Source organism: Giraffa tippelskirchi, chromosome 10 (assembly GCF_054371585.1).
Source record: "Giraffa tippelskirchi isolate mGirTip1 chromosome 10, T2T-mGirTip1v1.2.pri, whole genome shotgun sequence".
Classification (NCBI taxonomy): domain Eukaryota; kingdom Metazoa; phylum Chordata; class Mammalia; order Artiodactyla; family Giraffidae; genus Giraffa; species Giraffa tippelskirchi.
The window spans coordinates 108,322,050-108,347,165 of record NC_137284.1 but is presented as its reverse complement, the minus strand read 5'-3'; the positions used below and the strand labels follow the sequence as shown (position 1 = coordinate 108,347,165).

Sequence of the window (25,116 nt, the reverse complement as noted above, 5' to 3'; positions counted from 1 at the left end):
CATGTAAGAGTGTGTGTCTTCCTGTTCATTAGATCCCAAATCTTGACTTCACATCTACTCTGACTACCTTTAGAGTTTTTAATTCCTTGTGTCTAAGGAGTTTTCCTTTCAGAGAAGAGATGCACTTGGGGGTGACTTTTCTTTAAGGCTGCAGCCAGGTTTGCTGAATGCATAAAGCCAATTTAACAGATGCTCTGAGGTAATGCCCTGGATGGGGACATCTGGTATCAAAACTATGGTTTTGTGTAACTGCTCTTTGCGAAACTAAGTCAGTGTTCATCATGCCAAGCAGCATATATACCTGATTGATGTTCTCGATTACTTTGAAGGTGGTTAAAGGGCACTATAATTTGTTAAAAAATATACTCCTTTAATTTGAATAGTGACCATAACTATGTATTACATTTGTAATTTGAGAAGAAAGTATGAACATAAATCACAGAGCTGAGACTGACAGTGAGTCATGATGCCACCTTTATTATGAAGAAGAGAGGGCGAGGGAAGGAGCTTTGCCCGGCTCGGAGCCAGAATATCTGGGTTCAGGTTGGAGTCAGCCGTTCACTCTGGGACTGTGAACAGCTCCTGAGCCCACCTGGGCCTCATGGCAGTGGTTCTCAGCCTGGGCTGCACGCTGGAATTATCTGGGGAGCTTCGTCCTGAGAGAAATCAGATCTGAGCTTCAGGGGCTGGGAGACAGTGCCAGGCTTTGTGAAGAACTGTGCACGGGTTCTGAGTATCAGCCCAGGGTGCTACTACTGCCTCATAGTGTTTTAAGGAGTTGGTGAGATTCTCTATGAGAACCCTTTTCATATAACAGATGCCAAAAATGGGGAAAGCAAAGGAGACTGGATTACTCAGCTCAACCACACCTTCCGATCAGACACCAATGACCAATAAACAAGAAAAGTAGAAGTCTGTCTACCAGCCTTGCAGGAATGGGTACAATGGCTGAAGACTGATGCTCACTCTTTCAGTGGCCAGGCAGATCCTGGGACGACCCCATCAGAGTGTTTACCATTGGCCTTGGAAATGATGGTCATTTTCTGTGTGTGGCATCCAGTGGGAATGTTTGAGCATCATTGGTTGAGGTAGGCTCGTTATTCCCATGCTTCAGTGGCGTTGCAAAGCCATCAGGGTACTGAGACAACAAGACTGTGTAGAAATAGAGCTGTTGGGATGGCGGGGCCCACCCATCCCCAAGCTTCGTGTACCTCACTCTAGGGGAGAGGTGGTGGGTGAGTTGGAGAGTGTGGGGTTCTGGGACTCTCAGGGGTTCTGCTCATTCAAAAAGGGAAGAGGTGGCAGTCTGGCTTCATTTTAGAATTAGAATTGTCTTGAGAGGCTCTGCAACTCCCAGGGGATTGGAGAGAAGCACTATATTAGCACTTATGCTAATGAAAGTGTGGTGAGCATTTGTATCTTTGGTTTTATCTGGAAAGGTTAGCTGTTAACATGACTTTGAGAAGATCCAAACATGATGCATTACCTGTTTGTAGAACAAGATGCGTGTGAACCAAAAATACTATGTCACGACACTTCAGCAAGACTGGGACTGTAGCAAGTGTCTACTAAATGCACCTAGCATTTAGTAGGTGCTAGGTGCATTTAGTAGACACTTGTTTTATCTTATCACTGATTTAGAGCTGGAATTTGGTGTATAGGCTGAACTTGGACTCCCAGCCCCCAACATACCATCCCTCTCCCTACCTCCCACTCTCTCTCTCTCACACACACTCAAACACTTACAAACACTCCTTACATCTCTCCTTGGTGCTAGAATAGAACTGGAGAGATCTTCTTTAGTCTCTTGACTTTGAAGACTACTGGGTACACTTGTGAATCTTCTCAAGGTCTTTGTCAGGGCTGAGTCTCCTGCACATGTTCCAGGAGTGTTCATCTCGAGGTAAGAGAGCTGATCAGTTGCTCCTCTCTAGTCTGTCCCCAAATCAGGCGATGAATGTGGTCATGCCAGCCTTAACTCAGGGTAGGAGGTGGGCCTTGTGTACATTTGTGAGCTTAATTTTGAATCCACCTCTACCACTGCAAAGTTATATGATCTTCAAAAAGTCATAGAGCTACTCGGAACAGCAATTTTCCTGTGCATAAATGAGAGAGTGATAATATTGATCTCCCAGGAATTTAATAAGAATGAAAGCCACAGCACCTAGCATTTGGTAGACATTTTTCCAGTCCCAATCTTGTTGAAGTGTTGTGACATAGTATTTTTGGTTCACTTGCATCTTGTTCTGCAGACAGGTAATGCATCATGTTTGGATCTTCTCAAAGTCATTTTAATGGCTAACCTTTCTGGATAAAACCAAAGATGCAAATACTCACCACACTTTCATTAGCATAAGTGCTAATATAGTACAGCTGTCCCACAGCTATAAAACACTGATGCCTGTGTCTCTGCTTGGCATGGGGAATATTATTTTTTCTCTTACTGAGCCGATTCAATACTCAACTTTGTCGTTATTTGAGTTGGAACTTTAGATTGCTGCATTTTAATGCACTCTACTATTATGGATAGCTGGACAGCCGTGTGCAAATATTTTTGTTCTCACAATGTAGTCCTGGCCCAGGTAGCCCAATGGGCAAAATATGATTTACACAAATATTATCATTTCTGTAGTGTGTACCAGAAAGAAATGGTAGAGCAAAAGAAAGCTTCTGTCTCTCGGAGTTTGGTTATCTATGTTAAATTGGCTGGTCAGGAAGGGACTTTCCATCCTGTTCATCTGCCTCTAATCTCAGTCTGTTTCTGGATGGATATACCCGCTCCAGAAAGAGCAAAATCTCATTGGCTATCGCAGAGTTGTCTTGTGCAGTTGAAGGCAAGATAGGAAGAGGGAAGCTGGGAAAGGCTCAACTGTGTGCTAGGATTCTGGGGATTCTGTTTGAAGCTAATTTCAAATGTGTCTTGTCTTTTTTTTTTTTTTTTTTGCCTAGAACAAGGAAGTGACCTGTAAGAGAGAGAAGTGCCCAGTGTTGTCCAGAGACTGTGCCTTGGCCATCAAGCAGAGGGGAGCCTGTTGCGAGCGGTGCAAAGGTGATTTATATCTTGGCTGCCTTTTTTTGGCTGTTCCTGCAGGCGTTTTTATTTCTCTTTCTCTCACCTTTCTATTCACTCAGCTTTTGGCTGGGATGCAAGTGGGTGTCAGGAGGGAAGCAAGTGAGTGTTGGGGGGCTGGTGGTAAGGAGGATTCTCCTAGTGGGGGATGAAAGCATAGAGAGCATCTGCATCGTTGGCTTATTTTCTGAGGCAAGTTGTTAAAATGTCCTAGAAAAGATGAAAACATGATGCTCCTGCATGTTGGTACACACACGTGCAAGCCTGTTTTGTCAAGAAGTTTCAGCACTCAGTTTTTCCAGGCTCTAGCTTGCCCTGCCTACCTCTGCCAGTTTGTATCATTTTGGTCCCTATTAAAGTTTTTTCTTCTGAATTAAACTGAAGTTCTTCCCTTTGTCTTTGAAACATCCTTAAAATACTCTTATTCTACACCACCCCCACCCTCCGCCTCTGTGACTCTCCAGCATGCCCATCTCTCTAGATCCTGTTCTTCCAGCCTTGCTTCTGCCTTCACTCAGGTCTTTCCTCCCAACCCGCCCAGATGCTGCCTGTGCTCAAGGTCCCCCAGCTCTCATCCATCACATCATAGCTAAGTTTCCATGGTATCAGAAGGCCACACAGACATTTCAGTGATGTGCTTTTTCTCCTTCGTTGTCTCATTTGTGTTCAGTAGATTGTCAGCTCCTCAGGACGGGAGCCAGGTCATGCTCTGATGATGCCTAGTGTATGTAGTGTGGTCCCACAGATGTCAAAATGAGCACAGTGCTTCGGGATGTGGCTCTGGAGTCACACTGCCAAGTCCAGATCCAACAGTCCTGGGTTGCAAAGAGATTTCTCACCCCAAAGACACATCCTGGGTTGCAGAGTGTTCCCCAAAAGTTCACATCCACTAGGAACCCCAGAATGTGACCTTAATTGGAAATAGGATCTTTGGAGATATAATTAGTTAAGGTCATGCTGGATTAGGGGTGGCTCCAAATATATTATGCCTGGTGTCTTTATATGAAGAGAAGACAGAGACACACGGAGGAGGTGGCCATGTAATGAGAGAAGCAGGTATGAACGCCTGGGCTGTGTTGCTGAGATTCACATTATTCACTTGCTCTGGGGAGAAAAACTTAGCATCTGTCTCTTTGAAGAGCTCCTGGGGGATTTAATATGCAGCCTGGGTGGGGATCTCTGAAAGAGATCTTGATCAGGTGATTTCTACCCCCACAGAAGAGAATGCATTTCTGGAGCAGCAAGAGAGGGGCCCCTTCTGTGGAGCTCTCAAAAGCAGTTCTTTAGAAACCAGGTAAACTAAAGCACCATCTTTAGTGACAACCCCCAAGTCTCTATACTCAATTAAGAGTTTGAACTTTTCAACACACACTATTATATGAAGTCCACATGTCAAGAATTAATGCCCAGTTGTTTGTGAGTGACTATAATTATAATAGAAAACTATAATGTTTAAGGCTATAAATAAACACATGAGACAGAGGTTGGAGTTGTGTTGCCACAAGTCAAGGAATGTCTCTGGCTACCAAGAGTTGGGAAAAGCCCAGAGGGGTTCTTCCCCAGAATCTTCAGATGGAGCATGGTCCTGCCAACACCTTCATTTGGAACTTCTAGTCTCCGAAACTGTGAGAGAATACATTTCTGTTGTCTTAAGCTCCCAAGCTTGTGATAATTTGTCACAGCAGCCTGAGAAACTAATACTTCAAGGTTTCCACTTGAGCAAGTAGAGACATGGAGCCTGTCTCTACCACTTTCCCTCACCTGTTAAACGAAGACAGCAGTTGTGTTGGAGAGGTAGCTAATGGTGAGAAACAAAGGGTTTAGCACAGTGCCTGGCACGTAAGCATTTCTCAGTATGAGTATAGTGGGTACTCTATAAATACCTGACGGACTTGACTATAACAATATGTTTTCTGAAGCCTTTTGGAGTAGGAATAATCAGTCATTTACTTCTCACTTCTTTCCTACGGAGTTGTGAGTCAGATGTTTTACTCACATGACTTCAGAGAGCTATGGATGCAAGACTTGAAATAGTAATTTCTTAGGAATCTCCCAAGCTGATGGTCAGATAAAGTAGTTACAATTAAGAATACATTGCTGAATTTATGTGTGTCTAATTTACTGTTGATTCACCTTAAAGAACCTCTTCCATTTCATTCTCTATTTTTTAACTGTTGATTTGCCATCTTCATCTTGCAAGGCAGCCTCGCCAGTGAGAGATGAATCGGATGCTACAGGGCAGAAGCAGAATGTGTGAAGGGACCATGCCCAAGGCTTTCAGTTTGTTTCTTGTTATCATGGTACAGGGGGCACCTTGGGTTGCTCTAGTGTGTAACCTCCTTTCCTTCTTGTCCTGCTGTTTCCTTTATCATCATTCTTTCTTCCCATCATCCTGATCTTCCAAGGGAGAGGGATACTTTACCTGAGTGTTCATTTTTCTCTTAAGAAAAGGCTCTTCAAATGGAACTGGACCCAAGAATAGACCATTGAATTCAGTGTCCTGAGTTCTCCATTTTTTAAAATTTATTTATTTATTTGGCTGTGCTGGGTCTTAGTTGTGGCATGAAGAATCTTTTTTTAGTTGCAGCATTTAGGGTCTAGGTCTCTGATCAGGGCTTAAACACAGGGCACAGAGTCTTAGCCACTGGACAGCTAGGGAAGTGCCCTGAGTTCTCATTCTGACAGTAAAGTCAGGGCCTTCTGGGGAGGTCAAAATCCCCAGCCTGCCTCAAGATGGACCTTCCTGATAGAAACTCCTGAGTAGATCTGACCTCTCAGGCTCTAGAGGGGGATCTTAAAGATGCCTCCTTTGTTTTCTCAATTTCTACTCCATAATACAATGTTTGTCTCCTGAGTTTTAAGAAACATAGTTGTATTTTCTCTTAGCTACTGGTTTATTTATATGTTTCTGATTAGAATAGTTACATATGCTCACAGAAGAAGCTTTTAAAAATAGGCTAAACTGTGGAAAAGCAGAAAATAAATTACTCATAATCTTACCACCCAGAAGTAATAAATAATTGTTGATATTTGATATATTTTTCCTGTATTTTTTCCCATGTAAAAATGTTTACCTCATCGCTGGTGGCTCAGTGGGTAAAGAATCCACCTTCAGTGGATTCTTCAATTGGACATAGGAAATGCAGGTTCGATCCCTAGATCAGGAAAGATCCCTTGGAGCAGGGCATGGCAACCCACTCCAGTATTCTTGTCTGGAGAATCCTATGGACAGAGGAGACTGATAGGCTGTAGTCCACGGGGTCAGAAAGAGTTGGATACAACTGAAGAGACTAAGCACACACACAGTTGGTATCTTACCATCGAATTGTATTATTTCTGTTTTATTTTCTTCTCCCACTTAACATCAGGGGAGGAGGAAATAAAGTATTTTATATAAAACTGAATCGTCTAAGACATAACAGCTGTTATCAATTTACTGTCTTTCCCAGACCTTTTTCAGTTGATTACATATACAAACGTTTACATATATATGTAATTTTGTATGTGTGGTTTTATTTTACATGTTGTTGTTCACTCACTCAGTTGTGTCCGACCCTTTGTGACCCCATGGACTGCAAAATGCCAGGCTTCCCTGTCTTTCATCATCTCCTGGAGTCTGCTCAAACTCATGTCCATTGAGTCAGTGATGCCACCCAGTCATCCTATCTTCTGTTGTCCCCTTCTCCTGCCTTCAATCTTTCCCAGCATCAAGCCTTTTCCAATGAGTCAGTTCTTTCGCATCAGATGGCCAAGGTATTGGAGATTCAGATTCAGCATCAGTCCTTCCAATGAATATTCAGGATTGATTTCCTTTAGGATTGACTGGTTTGATTTCCTTGCTCTCCAAGGGACTCTCAAGAGTCTTCTCCAACACCACAATTCAAAAGTATCAATTCTTCGGTGTTCAGCTGTCTTTGTGGTCTGACTCTCACATCCATACATGATTACTGGAAAAACCATAGCTTTGACTATACAGACCTTTGTCGGCAAAGTAGTGCCTCTGCTTTTTAATACGCTGTCTAGGTTTGTCATAGCTTTTCTTCTAAGGAACAAGAGTCTTTTAATTTCATGGTTGCAGTCAACATCCACAGTGATTTTGGAGCCACAGTGATTTTGAAGAAAATAAACTGTCTCCATTGTTTCTCCATCTATTTGCCATGAAGTGATGGGATCACATGCCGTGATCTTTGTTTTTTGAATGTTGAGTTTTAAGCCAGCTTTTTAACTCTCCTCTTTCATCTTCATCAAGAGGCTCTTTAGTTCCTCTTCGCTTTCCGCCATAAGGGTGGTGTTGTCATCTGCAAATCTGCTGCTGCTGCTAAGTCGCTTCAGTCATGTCCGACTCTGTGCGACCCCATAGATGGCAGCCCACCAGGCTCCCCCATCCCTGGGATTCTCCAGGCAAGAACACTGGAGTGGGTTGCCATTTCCTTCTCCAATGCATGAAAGTGAAAAGTGAAAGTGAAGTCGCTCAGCCGTGTCCGACTCTTCCTGACCCCACGGGCTGCAGCCTACCAGGCTCCTCCGTCCATGGGATCTTCCAGCCAAGAGTACTGGAATGGGTTGCCATTGCCTTCTCCATATCTGAGGTTATTGATATTTCTCCAGGCAATCTTGATTCCAGCTTGTGCTTCATCCAGCCCTGGATTTCACATGATGTACTTTGCATAAAAGTTAAATAAGCAGGGTGACGATATACAGCCTTGATGTACTCCTTTCCCAACCAGTCCATTGTTTATATACAATTCTAACTGTTGCTTCTTGACCTGCATACAGATTTCTCAGGAGGCGGTAAGGTGGTCTGGTATTCTCATCTCTTGAAGAATTTTCTAAAGTTTGTTGCGATCCACACAAAGGCTTTAGCATAATCAATGAAGCAGAGGTAAATGTTTTTCTGGAATTCTCTTGCTTTTTCTATGATCCAACAGATGTTGGCAATTTCATCTCTGGTTCTTCCTCTGCCTTTTCTAAATCCAGCTGGTACATCTGGAAGTTCATGGTTCACATACTGTTGGAGCCTAGCTTGGAGGATTTTGAGCATAAATTTTTACATAAATGAAATTAAATAGTACTTATTCTTTTGCTATTTGCTTTGTAAAAAATATCTCTACAGCTGTTTTTGCTTTAAAATCTTGCCCATATAGCCACATTGCTCCTACACTGCCCATGTAACCAGTTGTTTACTGGAGACTGCGACATGCGCGCTCCTGTCCCAAGTTTTTCCTGTTCTGTATTTCTCCCATACTATAATGGGAATTTTTCTCTCCCTTTCTGTGGTTTTGTGAGAAATGGTATCAAGCTCCTTTGAAAGAACCTAGCTGAGGGCTAGACATTACTTTTATGTTTTTTCAACGATATGTAGAAAGCACTGACAGTTGTCAACAAATCAAGACTTGAATGAGGCTATTTTTGCAAAATCTTACCCCAGGCAATTATAAGATCAATTGAATTTAGAATATAGGCTAGATGAAGAAAGGGGGGCTATTTTACATGCCTCTTATTTTTTTTTTTTTACTTTTATTTTTTAATTTATTTATTTTAATTGGAGGCTTATTACTTTACAATATTGTAGTGGTTTTTGCCATACATTGACATGAATCAGCCATGGGTGTACATGTGTTCCCCATCCTGAACCTCCCTCCCACCTCCCTCCTCATCCCATCCCTCAGGGTCACCCCAGTGCACTGGCCCCGAGTACTCTGTCTCATGCATCAAACCTGGACTAGCGATCTATTTTACATATGATAATATACATGATTCAATGCTATTCTTTCAAATCATCCCAACCTCACCTTCTCCCACAGAATCTAAAAGTCTGTTCTTTACATGTGTCTCTTTTGCTGTCTTGCATATAGGATCATCGTTACCATCTTTCTAAATTCCATATATATGTGTTAATATACTGTATTGGTGTTTTCCTTTCTGACTTACTTCACTCTGTATAATAGGCTCCAGTTTCATCCACCTCATTAGAACTGATTCAAATGCATTCTTTTTAATAGCTGAGCAATATTCCATTGTGTACATGTACCACAGCTTTCTTATCCATTCGTCTGCCAATGGACATCTAGGTTACTTCCATCTCCTGGCTATTATAAACAGTGCTGCAATGACAATTGGGGTACACGTGTCTCTTTCAATTCTGGTTTCCTCAGTGTGTATGCCCAGCAGTGGGTCATATGGGAGGTCTATTTCCATCTTTTTAAGGAATCTCCATACTGTTTCTCCATAGTGGCTGTACTAGTTTGCATTCCCACCACCAGTGTAAGAGGGTTCCCTTTTCTTCTCACCCTCTCCAGCGTTTATTGCTTGTAGACTTTTTGATAGCAGCCATTCTGACTGGCATGAGATGGTACTTCATTGTGGTTTTGATTTGCATTTCTCTGATAATGAGTGACGTTGAGCATCTTTTCATGTGTTTGTTAGCCATCTGGATGTCTTCTTTGGAGAAATGTCTGTTTAGTTCTTTGGCCCATTTTTTGATTGGGTAGTTTATTTTTCTGGAATTGAGCTGCAGGAGCTGCTTGTATATTTTTGAGATTAATTCTTTGTCAGTTGCTTCATTTGCTATTATTTCCTCCCATTCTGAAGACTGTCTTTTCACTTTGCTTATTGTTTCCTTTGTTGTGCAAAAGCTTTTAAGTTTAATTAGGTACCATTTGTTTATTTTTTCTTTTATTTCCATTACTCTGAGAGGTGGGTCATAGAGGATCCTGCTGTGATTTATGTCAGAGAGTGTTTTGCCTATGTTTTCCTCTAGGAGTTGTATAGTTTCTGGTCTTACGTTTAGATCTTTAATCCATTTTGAGTTCAGTTTTGTGTATGGTGTTAGAAAGTGTTCTAGTTTCATTCTTTTACAAGTGGTTGACCAGTTTTCCCAGCACTACTGGTTAAAGAGATTATCTTTTCTCCATTGTATATTCTTGCCTCCTTAGTCAAAGATAAGGTGTCCATAGGTGTGTGGATTTATCTCTGGGCTTTCTATTTTGTTCCATTGTTCTATTTTTCTGTCTTTGTGCCAGTATCATACTGTCTTGATGACTGTAGCTTTGTAGTATAGTCTGAAGTCAGGCAGGTTGATTCCTCCAGTTCCATTCTTCTTTCTCAAGATTGTTTTGGCTATTTGAGGTTTTTTGTATTTCCATACAAATTGTGAAATTATTTGTTCTAGTTCTCTGAAAAATACCATTGGTAGCTTGATAGGGGTTGCATTGAATCTATAGATTGCTTTGGGTAGTATACTCATTTTCACTATAATGATTCTTCCAATCCATGAACATGGTATATTGCTCCATCTATTTGTGTCATCTTTGATTTCTTTCATCAGTGTTTTATAGTTTTCGATATATAGGTTTTTTGTTTCTATAGGTAGATTTATTCCTAAGTATTTTATTCTTTTCATCGCAGTGGTGAATGGAATAGTTTCCTAAATTTCTCTTTCTGTTTTCTCATTGTTAGTGTATAGGAATGCAAGGGATTTCTGTGTGTTAATTTTATATCCTGCAACTTTACTATATTCATTGATTAGCTCTAGTAATTTTCTCGTGGAGTCTTTAGGGTTTTCTATGTAGAAGATCGTGTCATCTGCAAACAGGGAAAGTTTTACTTCTTCTTCTCCAATCTGGATTCCTTTTATTTCTTTTTTCTCTCTGATTGCCGTGGCTAAAACTTCCAAAACTATGTTGAATAGTAGTGGTGAGAGTGGGCACCCTTGTCTTGTTCCTGACTTTAGAGGAAATGCTTTCAATTTTTCACCACTGAGGATAATATTTGCTGTGGGTTTATCATATATGACATGCCTCTTATTTCTAAGAATGATTTTTCTTTGAGAAATATCATTATTTTCGTCATTCCAGTTGTCAAACATACTTCACATTTGAGGCCTTTGAAGACTCTTTGGGGTTACTACTTTTCGTTGTTTTGATACTTGTAATAGGGGAAAGCATAGAGAGAAGGCATATTATCAGCACATTTTTTCTTGGACAGTCTGTTGAGAAATTTGGGTAAAAAATAATTGGAGAAATTTAAAATTCCCATATTAAATTGGAGAAGGCAATGGCACCCCACTCCAGTACTCTTGCCTGGAAAATCCCATGGAGGAGGAGCCTGGTAAGCTGCAGACCATGGGGTTGCTAAGAGACAGAAACGACTGAGCGACTTCACCTTCACTTTTCACTTTCATGCATTGGAGAAGGAAATGGCAACCCACTCCAGTATTCTTGCCTGGAGAATCCCAGGGATGGGGGAGCCTGGTGGGCTGCCGTCTATGGGGTCACACAGAGTCAGACATGACTGAAGTGATTAAGCAGCAGCAGCAGCATATTAAATTATGCTTATGTTTATGTATACATGTGTACTGATGTATATTTGGGAACATTTTTAATTAGCGTTCATAGTTTATCTATCATTATGTGAAGCCGCATTTCATTCTTTTAAATAATTACAGAATAAATAAAATAAAACTCAACATTCAAAAAACTAAGATCATGGCATCCAGTCCCATAACTTCATGGCAAATAGATAGGGAAACAATGAAAGCAGTGACAGACTTTATTTTCTTGGGCTCCAGAATCACTGCAGCCATGAAATTAAAAGACACTTGCTCTTTGGAAGAAAAGATATGACTAACCTAGACAACATATTAAAAAGTAGAGACATTACTTTGTTAACAAAGGTCCATCTAGTCAAAGCTATGGTTTTTCCAGTAGTCATGTGTGGATGTGAGAGTTGGACCATAAAGAAGGCTGAGTGCCGAAGAATTGAAGCCTTTGAACTGTGGTATTGGAGGAGACTCTTGAGAGTCCCTTGGACTGCAAGGAGATTAAGCCAGTCAATCCTAAAGGAAATCAATCCTGAATATTCATTGGAAGGACTGATGCTGAAGCTCCAATACTTGGGCCACCTGATTCCAAGAGTTGACTTATTAGAAAAAACCATGATGCTGGGAAAGATTGAAGGCAGCAGGAGAAGGGGACGACAGAGGACAAGATGGTTGTATGGCATCATCGTCTCAATGGACATGAGTTTGAGCAAGTTGGTAAAGGACAGGGAAGCCTGGTGTGCTATAGTCCATGGGGTCACAAAGAGTCAAATATGACTGAGCAACTGAACAACAGCAACAGCAACAATATTTATTATGGACTTCTTTGGTGGCTTGGTGAAAAATCTGCCTGCAATGCAGGAGACCTGGGTTCAGTCCCTGGGTCAGGAAGATCCCTTGAAGAAGCAAATGGCAAACCATTCCGTATTCTTGCCTGGAAAATCCCATGGACAGAGGAGCCTGGTGGTTACAGTCCATGGGGTTGCAAAGAGTTGGACATGACTTAGAGTCTAAACCACCAACACCACAATTTATTATATTCATAAAGACCATGCTCATTCCCTATAGGTCTTTAAGGGTCATTGCTATTCTTTGTGTGAGGCTAGGCTCAGTGATGGCCTTGTTCCTACAGGAAAACAAGATCTTCTGTATGTCGTTCATCTTTTGGTGTGATAAAAAGTGGAACCTCTTTGTATTTACCAAGAACTCTGAGAAAGTTGTGGCATTTGCCTTTCCACATAGTGTTGCTGAAGCCCTGTAGGTGGTGAGATGTTGATTGATTTTGAAAACTTTATCCTGTCTGTTACCTTCATAGTAGTGGTCCCACAGGCACCCACACTGCTGGACACTGGGTTAGTTGGTTTATGCTCATCACTTAGTCCTCACAACAGCAAGGCCATTTCTATCTTTCTCATTTTATATATGAGGAAACTGAAGGCTCACAGAACTTAATTCATTTGCCAAGGTGTTAGTGACCCAAAGGTCAGAGGGTGCCCGTGCCCTCAAGGAGCTTGCTGCATCAGAGGGACAAAAAATTCCCATCCGGTGGGCGAAGTTCTCTAGGGGAGGTGTGCCGGAGAGTAGAGGACAAGTGGAGTGTGCTGGGGAAGGCTTTCCAGAAGAGGTGACTCATTTTTGTGATCAAGAAGGGGTTCATCACCGCCAAAGAGGGCTGTTTGGGGGAAGCTCTTGGGTGAAGGTCATAATCCACACAAAGTCATGGAATATTTCTTCGGCATTGCCTTCCACTCATATCACCTAGGGAACTTGTTAAAATACCATTTTCTGGGTTTTTAAGTTTTTGTTTGTTAATTGTTTGAAGGAAAGTAGAGGAATCATGGCACCCCACTCCAGTACTCTTGCCTGGAAAATCCCATGGATGGAGGAGCCTGGTAGGCTGCAGTCCATGGGGTCGCTAAGAGTCGGACACGACTGAGCGACTTCGCTTTCACTTTTCACTTTCATGCATTGGAGAAGGAAATGGCAACCCACTCCAGTGTTCTTGCCTGGAGAATCCCAGGGACGGGGGAGCCTGGTGGGCTGCCGTCTGTGGGGTCGCACAGAGTCGGACATGACTAAAGCGACTTAGCAGCAGCAGCAGCAGCAGCAGAGGAGTCAGACAAGCACATGAAGAATCCTATCATGACTTCTGCTTATTTTCCTCAGAAAATAAGTTGATACTGAAAAGGAAGCAGTAGAATAATTCTGCTGAAGTTAGAAATATGAAAACTCATTATTTCCAAAAGGATTTTTAGGAAGGTTTTGTGTGTGTGTGTGTGTGTGTGTAGGGATTTGTGTTTTTGTTTGCTTTAGTCAGATTGCTCATATGTTCCATTCCTTCATTCAGTCATTCAAGTATTTACTGATCCCATGCCAGATATTTATAAGATGACACGGCTTACCAAATTGGTCTTACACCTTTTATGAAGCCAGATTATTCTTTAAAACAGAAAAAGCAAGTAAATTATAATGAATTCTTCTCAAGCAAATGTTTCAGTGTACTTTTCATATTATTTTATGCTAATAATTGTTATAAATTTTTATCCAAATAGCTTAAAAACTGGGCAAAAGATTAATCTAATTTGAAAAAACTCAATATTGTTTGATTAAAAACAAATGAGATCATTGAGAGTCAAACAGACAGTTTTGGCAGCTTTTCTGTATTTACTTGGACTGCAAACCACGCTTTAATCTGGGGTTCTTTTATGAACAATAATGTACTTGTTATTTGAATATGTTTGTTATTAGTGTATCATAAGTGAATAAGATGTGTTTCAAACCTTTATATGTTCAATTCCATTCTCTTTCTTCATATACAGCATAAAATATTAATTGTCCAGAATACTTTGATGAAAGATAGAAGAACATAGTTTTTCACTTGTTAAGTAGAACTTATTTTCCACAATCTTCTTTTGCCTTTGATTTCTCTGATTTCTTTGTGCTTCATCTTATTTTTTTATGATTGTGATCCCATGGGTTGCGTTTTGTAATAGTTTAATTTTTATATTTGATTTTAAAAGATCCTATGATGTCTCAGAAAATGAGAGGAAAGAGACATGATATAAATATTCGCACACTGATTTCCAAAGTTGGACACCCATCCTAGGTGCCAGGCTTATTTGCAGAGACCAAGTGCTGTCCAAAGTAACAAAGAGTGTGAATAATGGTAAAAGATTGAGTTTTATTAATTACAGACTGCCTTTCACATAGTACAGGTTCACACATAAGGGGTTACTTTGCCTGTTGCTTTGAGAATGACCTGGAAGATGACCATGCCTTTCAGAATATTGCTATGTGGCTGTTTTGGAGGGAGTCAGCTGATTACCATATATAGGAATGAACTTTAAAAAAAAAAAACTTAAAAAATAATTAATCCCTGTGTTGACAGAGTAAATTGTCCTCTGGTTTACATGTTTTAAGATGGAAAGGCTGAGTTAACCATACTCGTGTCCATCTGGTTGTTTGCTTTTAACCAGACTGCTTTGGCAATCCTAACTGTGTATTGCCTGCTGCCCAAACAAAAGAGCAGCTCTTTCCCCAGCCTCTGTTTTCCTTTCTTTTAGACATGACCAAATTTTCTCTGGTGGTTTTTATATATGATTGACCTGGATGCTGTTTGCCCCAGGTTTCATATCCCAAATAAGGTATAACCTGCCTTAAGGTTAATACTCCATCAGGCATTTTAACTGTATGGTGAACTAGATTCAGACAGTATTTTGAAATAGACTAACTCCAATCTTTAGGTTTTCATAGATAATGTTATAGTCACCTCTGAGGTGGTGGTTATTATTATTCTGACTTAATGGATGGGGAAACAGAGATACTTAAAGAGGTGAAGAGATTTTTTTTTTTTTTTAAGTTGCACAGTTGCTCAGAAGTAGCGGGACTCAGATTCCAAACACTCCATTCTTCTTCCTGGTAACACGTATGCTGCCTATTAGATGGGAAGGAAGGAGGAGTGACCTGGAGAATTAGGAGGGCCCCAGAGATGAAGGAACCAGAGAGATGCTGGCATCAACTTTGCAGCAGTGTTGTCTCTGTCACACCATTTCTGCCACCCTGGACTTTTACACTCTGGGTGGACCAGCAATTTCAAAGGAATTAACGTGGGCAGTGAAACTTTGTGGAGGTATTGAAAACAACATGTGGCTTAGGAGGTGGTGGTTTTTCTTATGAACCTACTGTTTTGGGGAACCCCTAACTTACTTTCTTTTCATCTTCAGTATCCATGACTGTGTTGCAGTATACTGAGACAATTTAGTTGAGTTTTACTCTTTTGTGCATATGCCTGGTTTCATAAAATATTTTTAATAGATAATCCATTCACAAAATTGAAAATACACAAAAGCAGCCTATGGTAAAAGTAAGGCTTTGTCTTAGTCTCGACCCAAGCCACCTTGTACCCTTTCCTGGAGATAACCATTTCCCAGATTTGTGGGAATCCTTCCAGGGTCAGTCTCTGCATACAGAAAGCAGTCTCTGCTAGCTTAACTCTTAGCTTCTTTAATGCTGAGCCTCTGACATATAACTTTAAACATCTTAAGAAATTACATTGCTCTGAAAAACATTTCCGTCACTGAGCTACTCAATTCCAGTGCTGCTGTCATTTTCACCATGATTTTTTTTGAGCTTAGGAGAATTCTTAATGTGTTTCTTGAAATTGTTAGGTTATGAGATGCTTGCATGTATATTATAACCTATAACTATTTTAACCTTTAACAGTATAACTAATTTTACCTACTTAGCCCCCAAAATTTGAGTGGAGGTTGTTAATGTGTTTTTAAGGACAAGAAAAAAAGGAAAACTTGAGGGATTTGTTTTCCTCCCTCCTTTTCTCTAACTGAAAAAAGATGTATAAAATGTTATATTTCATAGATTGGTTTCCCATAATATAAACCGGGCTATTTTTGCATTTAAATTTAAAAAAAGACCCTATTTGTATGAAAGGATCTTGTTAACATTAAAATCATACTTTACAAAAACCTGTTCTTGTTAAAACTAGTAAGAAGACTTAAAACAGAGATCTGCTTTCTCTGTCAAATTTGTTTCTATCCTTTCATTCACACCCTCTGTGTTTTAGACTCCATGGGCTTTGGAAGGCAGTTTAAGTGAAAAGCTTGTGATTGCCTTTCAGTTAGAAGACTGGATTTCCAAGTCTTGCTGCTGACGTGGGGTGCATCAGTATTTACTTTTCTGAAGTGGGCAAGTTGAAAATGCTCCTCATTGTTATGGAGGAAAAGTGTGGTCCTGGTTTCCTGTCATGTCACATGCAAAGCGTTGCAATCAAATGTGGACCTGGCACCCATATAAAAAAACACGGGAATCCTCTTCAATGGCTACCAGCCTAACAGATCTTCCTTCAGCTACCAATGTCCAGTTGATGTATTTTCTACTGATGCATAGTAAGTTATGACAAACTTAGTGGCCTGAAATAGCAGTCCTTTATTATCTCATCATTTCCATATGTTAGGATTCTGGACATAGCTTAGGTGGGTCTCATAGGGCTGCAGTCAAGATCAGCTAGGGCCATGGTTTTATCTGAAGCTCAAGGTCATCTTCTAAGCTCATGTTGTTAGAATTCAATTCCATGTGGCTGTAGAATGGTTACTTCTTCAAGGGTAACAGAAGAGTATCTCTCTGACCTATAGACTCTTTAAGGTCTCACTTAATAGATCAGGCACACTCAGGAGAAATTCCCTCTTTAACAACTCAAAGTGAAATTGATGAGGGATCTTAATTACACTTGTTAAAATTGCTTCATCTTTGCATAACCTAGTTGTGGGAATGACAGCCATCACATCCACAAGTCTTGTCCACTCTCAGGGGATTATAAAAGGTGGATGTATAAGGGAGTGGAAGTCTTGAGAGTCACCTTAGAATCTACCGACCATACTCAGAGCATACTCTGAGCATACCAGCGCATACCATACTCTGGTATGCACGGCAGGTAGAAACATCTATCATGAATGGTGCTTAGAGCTAGAACGTACCTTATGGGTCCTACACACAGCAAGTGCTGGAAAGTGCTCATCCTTGGCTATTCCCTTTCATCCCCGTAAGGTCTGGCTCCTACTTATCTTTCTAGCCTACTCTTGTTCTGGACTGCTGTGGGTGGACATTGTTTCTCTCAATGTTCTGTGCATGCTTCTTGTCATGGGCTTTGTACACACTGTTCCCTCTGCATGGCTGCTTTTCTACCCTATTTCATCTAGTTGACTTTTACCTTTTCTTCAGCTCTCACTTTAGACATCACTTCCTGGCCTCAGTGGCTACTTGCTGTGGAATTAACACTAGGCAGAACTGTGATTTAATGTTTTGTTTTTCTGTAACTCCCACTAAAATAGAGGTTCTGTGAGGGACCATAGTATTCTCAGTTGTGATCACTGTGCGTGGCACATGGTAGTTGAATATATGTTGGAAAAAGCCAAGGAGGAGAAAGGAAAATTGGAACCAAATTCCAGTCTTCCTCATTTAGTGCGTGACTCATGAAATCAACTGCGTATTTAGTTTATTACTGTTGAGCCATATACATCTTAAGTTCATTTTGGAATTCAGCAGGACTTTAAAAGAGTTGAGTGAGAATTTTAGGGAGAGAGTAAAAATGGGTAATAGAAATGAAAAATGGCAGCATGTCTCCAAACCATTCCCAAACTCCTGATGCCTTACTGTTTCTTTGCTAAATTCCATAGAAATTTTAAAAAGTCCTTAAGATCACCATAACCTAAGTGTATTTTCATGTGGTGGTAGCTGTAGTATATTTCATGCTTACAGATTTAGTGATAACCTTCATATAATTTTTAGTAGATCTTTCACAAATTATGACTTCAGATTTCCTATTTGCTGTCATTTTGATAGGATTATGTACTTCCTTTTGTGACATCATATAAAACACACTTTAAAATTGGCTTTGAGTTCTCTACAGCTCTGAAAACTATTCTGTGACTGCTTCTAACGTGCTCATGGAGAGTAAGGTGCTCTGCACTTTAAAATGATTTTTCCCTGCTCTGGTCTGATATTTCACTTACAGGAATGAAATCACGATGATGCCTATCACCTTGAAATGTCTTAGAATCCAAACATTGTTATCTCCTCTGAGGCTTCTAATAGCATTGTTTCATGGAGGAAAAGGAGCGACTTAGCAGCAGCAGCAGCATTCCAAGTGGAAAGTTGGAATGCATCATTAAAAACTGCAGGAAAGCAGTGATTTGAAATAGAAGCTACCAACATCTGTTTAGGGTCTCTTTTATTTGCCGCTTGAGTTTGGCAGCTGTAAAATTGAAAGTATCTCTGTATGTGTGACACATCCCTCTATGAAGATACATGAATCTCTATGCATCTATTTATTATTTTTAAATGACCAGTATGCGACAATTAGAAGCAGTCTTATTGGGCTTTGATCAGAGAATAGTCTCTTTCAGTCTCTTTAGAAGTTGGCACAACTGGTTTTTAGGATCAAATGTTTTAGGTTCTCTTTTTGACAGGTATCTCACCTTGAGAACTAATGTGTGTTTGCCTTAGAAATCTATCTGCCAGAGAGGCTCACATTTTACTAGGGCTGATGTGATAATAAAGGTGAACAAAGTACCTTGGTATGTTCGTGAACTTGAGAGTCTCCTTCACTGGGATGAGCTTATTTACACCAGAGTCATCTAATTATGCTTCCAGCAGCTTGGTGGTTAAAGGGCTGTGTATCTGTTTATCTGCAAACATGCTTGGGCATCAACTAGCTGATGTTTAGCACATGAGGCAGCCCCCTGATTCCCTGAGAATGTCTGGGCATTCTCTATGCCATACATGGAGCCAGCAGAGGGATCAGATTTAAAAGTACAGTTGGAATTTTTGATATTTGGGGTTTGGGTGACTGCAGTGTGGTTACCTTGATGAGGCTGTGAATGCAAGGTAACAACTTCAAACCTCTAGAGGCAAGACCACATTGAAGTGCTAAATGCAGAAGCCAGGGTCATATTTTCAGGCATCTAGACAGAGAGCTTGTGTGCCTTGGGACCTGTGGATTGGATAGCTGTAAAGATTCTCAGTCATTTGAAGAATGAAGTGAAAGGGGACTAGACTTGGAATTAGATCTGGAATCAGTTCCCTCCTCTGCCACTTCTAGTTACTCGACTTTCACTCAGTGATTTCTTTCCAGGCCTTGGTTTCGTCTTCTGTAAAATGCAGGGGTGCTGAACCTGAATGTGCCTTAGAATTGCCAGGGCTTCTTGTGAAATATTCAGATGCTCCAGTCCCACTGCAGACCAAGGGAAACAATTTTCAGTGGGCAAGACCCAGGCATCTGTGTTTTTTATTAATTTTTATTGTGGTAAAATACACAAAGCATGACATTTACCATTTTAAAGTGTGTAGTTCAATAACACTAAATGCATTGTTGTGCAATCTTCACTGCAATATTTTTCTAACACTAAATGCATTGTTGTGCAATCTTCACTGCAATATTTTTCTAGAACTTTTTCCATCATCCCAAACTGAAGCTGTATACTTATTAAGCAGTAACTCCTCATTCTCCTTTTCTTGCAGCCCCTGGTACCCTCTATTCTAGTTTTTGTCTCAGTGAATTTGCCTATTCTAGGTACCTCTGTATAAGTGGAATCATATATTTGTCCTTTTGTGTCTGGTTTATCTCACTTAACACAATGTCTTCAAGGTTCATTTATGTTGTAACATGTATCAAAATTTCATTCTTTTAAAGACTGAATTATATTCCATTGTATATATATATACACCATATTTTTTTATCCATTCATCCATCAGTGGACATTTGGGTTGTTTCCACTGAGTATCTATATTCTGAATCTCCCCTCACATGATGGTCAACAACTTTGGAAGTCACTGGAATGATTGTTCCCCTGGTTAAATTATGAGTTTGTGTATGCCAGGTTTAGGTGAGATATAATGTCATCACTGTGAGATATCATTTCTCACTTAGCAAAATGGCAAATATATATTCATATAACGTATAGCATGGGCTTCCCTGGTGGCTCAGTGGTAAAGAATCTGCCTGCAATTCTGAAGACCCGGCTTCGATTCCTGATCTGGGAAGATCCCCTGGAGTAGGTCATGGCAACCCACTTCCAGTACTCTTGCCTGGAGAATTCCATGGACAGGAGCCTGGCAGGCTACAGTCCATAGGGTCACACAGAGTCAGACATGACTGAAGCGACTAAGCAGCAGAAACAATGTATGGCATGATAATACCAAATGTTGGAAAAGATATGGAAAATCTCTTATATGTTGTTGGTGAATATGCTAAATGTTTCAGCCACTCTGGAAATCAATATGGCAGTTTCTTATAGAACTAAAGATACACTTACCATAAAACCCAGCAATTGCACTGTTAGTTATGTATACCTCAAAGTGAAAACCTGCTTTCACTCAAAATCCTGAACTCAAGTGTTCACAGCAGCTTTAATTGTAATAGGCAAAAAAACTGGAAGCTACCATCAGTGGGGGAGTGGTTAAACAAACTGGTAGATCCATACTACGGAATACTGCTCAGCAATAAAAAGGAACAAAACATTGATCCATGAAGCTACATGGATGAATCTCAAAGGACTTATTCTCAGAGCAAGGAACCCATATAAAAGGGCTACAGACTGATTTATGCAACATTCTTTTTTAAAATATAACATTCTTGAATAACAAAATTACAGAGATGGAGAGCTGATTCATGGTTGTGAGGGCTTAGGGATGGAGGCTGAAAGTGGAGTGAGTGTAGTTATAAATGAATAGCTTGAGAAGGCCTGTAGTGATCGTGCAGTTCTGTATGTTGATTGGTTACACAAATTTCCATAGTGATTTAACTGAATAGAGCTACACACACACACACACAAATGAGTGCATGTAAAATCGGTAAAATCTGAAAAAGCTCAGTGGACCGCATCAGTGTCAACCAATGTGTTTCTTGATCCTGATGCTGTACTATAGTGACCCAAGATGTTAACACTGGGGGAGACTGGGTGAAGGGTGGGTGTAACCTCCTTGTATATTTTTTGTACCTTCCTGTGTATCTATAATTATTTCAAAATATAAATGAGAAAAAGGGAGATGGTAAGATATTCCTAACAGTATTTTTGCAGTGAGCCCTAAACATCCTATCTAATCAACCATGAAGGTTGCATCTGTGTGATATGTAACTCAAAGTATAAAAATGGTGCAGGGCAATACATTGGTCCCACAAATGGCATTTCAAATGTGTGTCGAATGTAACTCACTCTTTATGCTCATCAAAGAGATTTTTACTGATGTCTTTGAAATTATGTTCAGGAAACTGGGGATTCCATTCGTGACTTCTGCCTGTGGCTGCCATAACTTATGTTATGAGACTGTTGGTTGTTTTGTTGTATTCAAATAAATTTTATTTTCTTACACTGCTCCTGTGTACTCCAAATCATGAAATACGTTCCTGTTTTGGGAAATGCATGACTCCGACCTGAGATATTTGATTTTTGTTGTTGTTGTTCAGTCGCTAAGTTGTGTCTGATTCTTTGCACCCCCCATGGACTTCAGCATGCCAGGCTTCTCTGTCCTTCACTATCTCCTGGGATTTACACAAATTCATATCTATTGAGTTGGTGATGCTATCTAACCATCTCATCATTGGACTTTACTTTCACCACCAGACATAACCACCACTGAGCATCATTTCCACTTTGGCCGGCCACTGTTCTTTCTGGAGCTATTAATAATTGCCCCCTGCTCTTTCTCAGTAGCATATCAGACACCTTCCGACCTGGGGGCTCATCTTCTGGTGCCATAGCTTTTTGTCTTTTCATACTGTTCATGAGGTTCTCGTGGCAAGAATACTGGAGTGTTTTGTCATTTCCTCCTCCAGAGGACCATGTTTTGTCAGAACTCTTTGCTATGACCCATCTGTCTTGGGTGGCTCTGCACGGCATGGCTCATAGCTTCATTGAGTTACACAGCCCCTTTGCCACAACAAGACTGTGATCCATGAAGGGGGTTTGATCTTTAGATCCCTTGTTATTTGTGGCTTCATCATCTCAAAAGGCCTGAGACACAGCATGGTTCATAGCCAGAGGTAAAGGCATTTAGAACAAAGTAAACATAAATCCACAGAATAAGGTCTTGCTTCTTCCACCACAAAACCTGTATTTTACTCTATAATACTGGTTTTCAGGCATCACTGGAACATGATGTTAAAGGATCGTGTAAGCGAGCAAGTGGAAGGCAGCATGTCATCCTCCCCAGGGACGTTGTTTCTACTCTGGAAACTACTACTTTCTGAGTTTCTTCCGTGCATCTGGCAGGACCCAGTGAAGGAATGAAACGTGGACTTTGAGCTAAAGTAAAGAGTGGCTGTGTGACCTGAACAGAGTAATTTAGCTCTTCTGAATATTGGATCCTCATTTTAAAAACTAGGGGTAAAATATTATTTGCCCTAGAGTGCTTTTTATAAGAATAAAATTAAATTGCATATGAAAATTCCAAGTACTGTGCCTCACCTATAATAATTATGCAACAGCTTAAATTTTCTCTCTCCTTCTCTCTTGTTGGAGGGCTATTTATGTAATATTTCTGAAAATATTTTTGGAATTCATATTTGGAAATGACTTCTAGTGACATTTTCCTGCATTAGAAAACCACACCTATGACTTCACAGGACAATCTCTGCAGGTTTTTCTTCTTTTTCCATTTTTGCTCAGTATGAGCTCAAAATAGTTCTTTGTTTTTTGCCTTGTGAGAAACAATGGATACTGGCTATTTGACAGTGGGGCATGGTGGGTTGCAGGGCTGTTACAGTACTGATTCAGCCTAGAGGTAGAAGCACTCCCATATTTAGAAGTGTCTGTTCCCTGGAAGGAAACCTCTAATAGACAGTATATTAAAAAAGTAGAGACATTTCTTTGCCAACAAAGGTCTGTCTAGTCAAAGCTATGTTTTCTCTAGTAGTCATGTATGGATGTGAGAATTGAACCATAAAGAAAGCTGAGTGCCGAAGAATTGTTGCTTTCAAACTGTGGTGCTGGAGAAGACTCTTGAGAGTCCCTTTGACTGCAAGGAGATCAAACCAGTCAATTCTAACAGTAACAACAATGATAAGACCAGGTCAAATGCAGGAATGACGGGTGATGTGGCTTATATTAAAGAGTTGTTGCAGGCATTTTTGTCCTTAATGCATTGCATATTTCTTTTATTGTATCAGTTATATTAAAAGTTTGAAATTGTGTTTTATCAAATAGAAGCCTAATTTGTTTGTGACTCATAGACTCTGTTCTGTTACCTTAACATCAATGCCAGATACTGTATGTATTACAATACTATAAAGTCATGAGACAGGTTCTGTAAACCACAGTGTCATCACTTCACAGTCTTCAGTTAGCACATAGATTAGAAATCCAAGCAAATCACATGGAGATTTTGCTTTCCTTTATACTGATGAAGTGAGTTGAGTTTACAAGTCATCTGTATGCACCTGATATTTCTGTGTATTTAGGGTTTTATTCAGAAATCATCAAAAATTAAGTTACATAGTTTTCCACCATTTCTTTCTCTATTGTTAATTATTTTATTTCAATCATGTTTTTAATTCATAATTGGAAAGCAAAACAAAAAAGCTATGGAAAATACTATTGTGGCAGGGGGCATACACCACTCTTCAAGAACTCAGTTCATGGGTCTGAGTCTTTCTCTTGGGATTGAGGAAATGGTTTGACTATAAAATTCCCATTAGCTAAAAATAAGCAAAATTGCCTGCAGGATTCATTGTAGGTACAGTCTTGAAGAGTAATAAAAGCCTGTTTTAAATGAACTCCTAAGGACAAGATTTAAGCCCTAGAATGGCTAGTCAGGTTTTTTGTTTATCCCTTTTGATTATACTTCCATATGTTCCTGGAGAGCAGTGTCCGAAAAATGGTTCATTAAAAAAATTGTATTGGGCTGAAGTAATTTGGAGATTATTGACCAAGACCAGGGAGTGGGGCTGCCAGATCAGGTGGCCTGGATACAGCAAAGAATGGCAGACCTGGCTGCTTTGCTTCCCTGTACCAGGCAGGCATGAACTGATTTAAAAGACCCCACGGTTGGTTTCATTTAAATAAATATGGAAGTTTGCATGCTGCTCCCTACTTCCAAAAAAAAAAAAGACAAAAATAAACCAGTAACTTGGAGGACCAAAGTGGATTTTGGAAAGAAAAGACACCCTCCTGAAAGTGAGGTGTGCCAGTAAGGGGGCAGGGGGCTGAGAACATGTCGATATGCTTCTCATTTCTAAGAATGTGTAAGTGCTGGGCTGCTCAAGGACTTTCCTCCATTGCGTTCGGCTCTAGCTGACCTGGGCCATGAGGGAATGGGGATGGGGGTTGGTATTAGAAGAGACAGACTTCGGCATCTGAGTTGCTCCAGGAAAACGTTGTTGTTTCTGGAAGTGGAATAGTGAATTGAAGTGGTCTACCTGCCAAAGGAGAAGACAGGACATCCAAGGAATGTCATCCTTTCTCCATTTCTTTTTCCTCACGGTTTGCAGGAATAGTTTGTATATTGATGTTTATTATATATTATCGGTGAAATGAGACATTGATTAAGTCCTGCTAAATGCAGTACTGTAAGTACCTTGAAATAGATGTCTGAAAGGCCAAGTCTTCCTGGAGAAGGAGCACTGGAGCGTACCCTGAGTGGGGAAGTTTCTAGGAAGTCCTCTTAGAGGCTGTGACCTTGAGTTAAGTCTTGAAAGAGAAGTTAGCCACACAAGGAA

The 25,116-nt window shown here is 40.3% G+C and overlaps 1 protein-coding gene across 2 annotated transcripts in view; it reads left to right on the top strand.

Annotated features, from left to right (window-relative positions):
• The window catches only part of BMPER (BMP binding endothelial regulator), a 247,111-nt gene that overhangs the window by 30,847 nt on the left and 191,148 nt on the right, over positions 1-25,116 (top strand). For both annotated transcript variants that reach the window (XM_081533567.1, XM_081533565.1), the window contains exon 3: positions 2,950-3,049. In XM_081533567.1, the coding sequence (XP_081389693.1) occupies positions 2,950-3,049 (100 nt within the window). The remainder of the gene's footprint in view (positions 1-2,949; positions 3,050-25,116) is intronic.